At 37.5% G+C, this 5,085-nt stretch overlaps 1 protein-coding gene across 1 annotated transcript; it reads right to left on the bottom strand.

The window, feature by feature from the left end:
- Positions 1 to 1,398: 1,398 nt before the first annotated feature.
- LOC145067427 (secreted RxLR effector protein 161-like) lies at positions 1,399 to 1,746 on the bottom strand. Its single transcript, XM_079014572.1, has one exon. The coding sequence runs from the start codon at positions 1,744 to 1,746 to the stop codon at positions 1,399 to 1,401; it is 348 nt and encodes a 115-aa protein (XP_078870698.1).
- Positions 1,747 to 5,085: the final 3,339 nt, after the last annotated feature.

Raw genomic sequence — 5,085 nt, 5'->3', positions numbered from 1 at the left:
TGATTTTACGTATGGACAATTCCTCAATATCTTGTTCATTCGCAACAAAATATTTTCTTTGTGCGTCAGTAAAAAAAACATGCTCTTTGAGGGAGAGATACTATTTCAACAATCGAGTCACAGGTATCTAACATATTCATACCTAAGGCTTTTCGACCAAGTGGTGACAAAACGTATAACTTGTACAAATCTTTCCATTTTTCAAGTCAATCCAATCCATTCGTTCGTAGAGCTATTTACTCGATCGCAGACATTTCTAGAACACCTCTAACAGAGGGACAAATAGTCAATTTTGAAAGAACTTATTGTCAACGATATCCTTCTTACTATCATTTCCCCAAAAGTTGACAAACTGGGAGGATATGTAAAAGATATTCTTTTTTTTTTCTATCACTTTGACATGTATAAAAAAATATTGTGACGTTTCTTTTCTTACAGAAATTTTTTATTTATTTTTCTTATGTATCGTAATGGACGATTCCATCGATTATAAACAAAAAAAAGGTCAGAATAGGTTTTTCAAACAAAGAAAAGGATTTTCTTCATCTTTTTTGCAAAGTATTTCTAAATACAAATCTTCTTGATTCTCATACATATAAGAAAGCGGTGTATTGTTTTTAAGCTTCGCTTGGACCGTAGGTGCGATGATTTACTTCACGAGCGAGGTCTCTGGTTCAAGTCCAGGATGGCCGAGCTGCGCCAGGGAAAAGAATAAAAGAAGCGTCTGACTCCTTCATGCATGCTCCACTTGGCTCGGGGGGATATAGCTTAGTTGGTAGAGCTCCGCTCTTGCAATTGGGTCATTGCGATTACGGGTTACAACTCATATATCTCCATTTTAAGAATATAAGATATTATCATCTATGAAATACTCATTATATAAGTCATGAAGTAATTCTATGAGCGTGGGTCGATCCAATACTTGAATCTCCATTTCTAAGTACTAATGAATGTTGTAGCCATAAAATTGTTATGTCTAACTCCCTTAGACAATCTATAATCCGATTCATGACAATATTAATTCACTACTTACTTCCAAAATTATGTGTGACCGTGGAATTTGAATAATCAAATTATTTGGGAAGTAAAACATGCAAAATGAAACACAAAAATAAACAATTGACAAAGGCAGTAGACAAACTCATTAAAAATCTCTATTATTGAATCACCAAAAGTCAATTGCATTTATTTTGTTACAAATTTCAAGCTACTCATCTAACTAATAAAACTAATATCATCTCTCAAACCAATGCTTCTAGCATGCTGATTATGCTTAACCTTACTTAGATCCTTCATCAAAGGATCTTCAGGATTCTTTTCTGATGATACCCACTTCACAATGAGGTGAGCTTTTTTAGAATTATGTCTGATGTAATGGTACTATCTATAAATATGTCTTTATTTGCCATCGTCTATCGGTACTTTTGTGAAAGCAATCGCACCTTCATTATCGTAGAAAAGTTCTATTGATTTATGAATGGTTGGAACTACTCCAAGATCTCCGATGAAGTTACTCAACCAAACCACTTCATTCGATACTTCACTTGCCGCTATGTACTCTGATTCGCACGTAGAATCAGCTACCGTGTCTTGTTTGGAACTTTTCCAAGTAATTGCTCCACGTTTTAATAGAACCACCCACCCCGATTGAGAATGAAAGTTGTCTCTATATGTCTGAAAGTTGGCTTCACTATACCCATATACTCTCAACGTATCACTGCCTCCAAAGACTAGAATCATATCCATTTTCCTTCGCAGATACTTGAGAATATTCTTTATTGCTATCCAATGAGCCCTGCCAGGATTTCCCTAAAAATGACTAACCATGCTTAAAGCAAAAGATACATCCTAGGAGAGTACATGTCATAGCGTACATGATCAATCCTACTACCAAAGCATAAAGGACTCAACTCATATCAACTATCTCTTCATTTGTACTAGGGCTTTGAGTGTTACTTAATTTGGCGTTGCTCTGAATAGCTAGCTCACCTTTCTCGTAATTTTCCATACTAAACTGTTTTAGTACCTTGTCCAAGTATGTACTTTGACTAAGTTCAATTAGTCTATTCTTTTTGTCTCTCAAATTTTTTATCCTGAGAATATAGGATGCCTCTCCTAGATACTTCATAGCGAAACACTTTCCAAGCCAAGATTTCACTTCTTGCAAGGTTGGAACGTCGTTTCCTATAATTAGTATTGTCATCAACATATAATATTAGAAAGGTTACTATAATCCCACTAGCCTTGAAATACACACAGGACTCATCCTCACTTCTAGAGAAACCAAAGTCTTTGACTTTCTCGTGGAAGCAAAGATTCCAGCTGCTAGACGCTTGTTTCAATCCATAGATGGATTTTTCAAGCTTACACACTCTATTAGGAAATTTTGCATCAACAAAACCCTCTCGCTGACTGATGTAAACATCTTTAGCCAACTTCCCATTAAGGAAAGTGATTTTGACATCCATCTTCCAAATTTCATACTCATGAAAGGAAGTTATGGCGGGCATTATCCTAATAGACTTTATCTTGGCCACTGGTGAGAAGATCTCATCATAGTCAATCCAAGGGGTCTGAGTAAAGCCCTTCGCAACCATTTATGCCTTGAATGTGTGCACATTTACATCCATGTCGGTCTTCTTATTGAAGATCCATTTGCACCCAAATGTCTTCCAACCGGGTACATGATCAACCTAATTCCAAACTTGGTTATCATACATGGACATAATATCGTTTTCCATTGCCTCTTTCCATTTAGCAGCCTCAGGGCTTGCCGTTGCTTCCTCGTAATAAGCTAGTTCTTCTAAATTTACCAATGTACGATCACTGATAAACGTATCACCATCTGCAATTATATGAAAACCTTACAACTAAGGTGGCATGCTAACTCTACTATAAGGAAGAAGAAGTAACGAATTGTTAACTGGATCAATTGTAATTTCTTCCTCTGTTTGAGTGCTAGTGTCTTCTAAGATTCCTTCATTGGTTGATTGTGGAATCTCTTCAAGGTCAATTATGCCCCCTCTGTCCTCTTTGTATATGGTCTCTCTCTCACGAAAGACTCCTATTCGTTCTACAAAGACCATGTTCTCACTAGGTTTGTAGAACAAATATCCAAAAGAACTTTGTGGGTAGCCAGTGAAAATACACTTCTTACTTTTGGCTTCTAGCTTTTGAAGAATCTCTCGTCTAACAAAAGCTTCACAACCCCAAACTTTGATATGTGCTAACGAGGAAACTTTCCCTATCCATATCTCGTGAGGTTTTTTGGAAACGTTTTTAGTAGGGACAAGATTGAGGATATGGGTGGCTGTCTCTAAGGCATACCCACAGAAAGAGATAGGAAGAGTAGCTTGACTCATCATGGAACGAACCATGTCCAACAAGGTCCGATTGTGTCTCTCAGCCACACCATTAAGTTGTGGTATTCTAGGAGTAGTCAATAGTGAAACTATTCCACATTCCTTGAGGTAGTCATGGAACTCGATACTAAGATACTCTCCTCCTCTATCAGGTCAGAGCATCTTTATCTTCCGGCCTAATTGATTCTCGACTTTATGTTTGAACTCTTTGAATTCTTCAAAAGTTTCTGATTTATTTTTGATCAAGTAGATATAACCATACATGCTATAATCATTTGTAAACGTTACATAAAACCGATTAGCATCTTTTGTAGTGGATCTGAAGGGTCCACACACATTTTTATGTATGAGGCCCACAATGACAATGCCATAATCATGCCTTGTCTAAACCATTAGACGAATCAATGTGAAATACACCATTGCTTAAGATATCAACACAAGTCACCATTTCATACACACCATTACAAGGTAAAGCTTCAAATATAAAAACACCATTTTTTTAAACTAAAATTGAAGCATTCAAAACATTAAATAAGTAACGAAAACCTTGTTTGGACAAAGCATGAAATGAAATAATGTTGCGCGTCATTTCTGACGAATAGCAACAATCTATCAAATCTAAACTAACATTGCTACTAATCATAATATGATAAGTCCTAATCTTCGTAATAGGAGAAGATCACCGATTCCCCAGGATTAGATTCATCCTTCCATGCTCCACTTCTTCACTTTCTTTTAGTCTCTGCAAATCATAAAAATATGTAAAAACCACATCCTGTATCAAGGACCCAAGAACGAGTAGATTGTGAGTTATTAGTTTGAATAATGTATATACCTGCTGATGAAGGCTTCAGCTTGCCATTCTTGATGTCTTGCAGGTGCTTGGGGGTAACTCCTCTTCCAATGGCCCTAGTCATTGCAATAGTAACAAATGGCCTCTTTAGGGTCACTAACACCTGGAATGTCTAACCTGGGCCTCGATTTTGGGCCATTGCTAGATGACCCAACATGCACCTTGCCCTTCCAATTATTTTTTGGAGTAGCCTTCCTTTTCTTCCCTTTGCCTTGCCAAATGGTGAGAACGAGAGCATTAGTGGAAGGGGATATATTATTTCCCTTCATTCCCGACTCAGCAGTCTGTAGCAAGGTATGTATTTAAGCCAATGTGGTGTCTGTGTTGTTCAAATGATAGGCCAAAATGAACTAACGATAACAACTTGTCAAGGAGTTCAAGACCATGTCAATGACCAACTCCTCATCGAACTACACATTGAGCCTAACAAGGAGTTCCATGTACCTTTGCGTTCTCTGTAGGTGGTTGCACACAAACTCCCCCTCTTTCATCTTGCAAGCCATGAGAGCTTTGACCACTTCATATTTCTCTTAACTAGCTCTCTTTTGTTACTTTTCCACAACGTCGTCTGTTATCTCATATGGCCAATAGTCCTCATATAACCTCTACAATTCGGTGGCCATAGTAGCGACCATGATGCAAGCAACCTTTGTTGCATCGTCGTAGTGTTTCTTGTAAGAGGCTAGAAGTTCTGGAATAGCAGTGGCTTCATTGATTTCAACAAGTTCCTTTCCAAGGATATATTTTTTCCCTTGAATCGAAGAGCCATCTTTATGTTATGAATCTAATCGTTGTGGTTGGTGCCATCAAATGTCACCTTGGACACGATCAAGAGTAGTGAGAAACCCGAGGTTTAGGTAGACAATGAAG

The sequence above is a fragment of the Lactuca serriola genome, chromosome 8, assembly GCF_051521515.1.
Source record: "Lactuca serriola cultivar US96UC23 chromosome 8, Lser_US96UC23_V15, whole genome shotgun sequence".
Classification (NCBI taxonomy): Eukaryota; Viridiplantae; Streptophyta; class Magnoliopsida; order Asterales; family Asteraceae; genus Lactuca; species Lactuca serriola.
Note: the sequence above shows the minus strand (reverse complement) of the source record. Positions and strands in the feature narration are given on the sequence as shown.

What these genes read in the sequence shown, in the direction of transcription:
- LOC145067427 (XM_079014572.1), bottom strand. Translation starts at nt 1,746, where the DNA reads ATGGATATGATTCTAGTCTTTGGAGGCAGTGATACGTTGAGAGTATAT.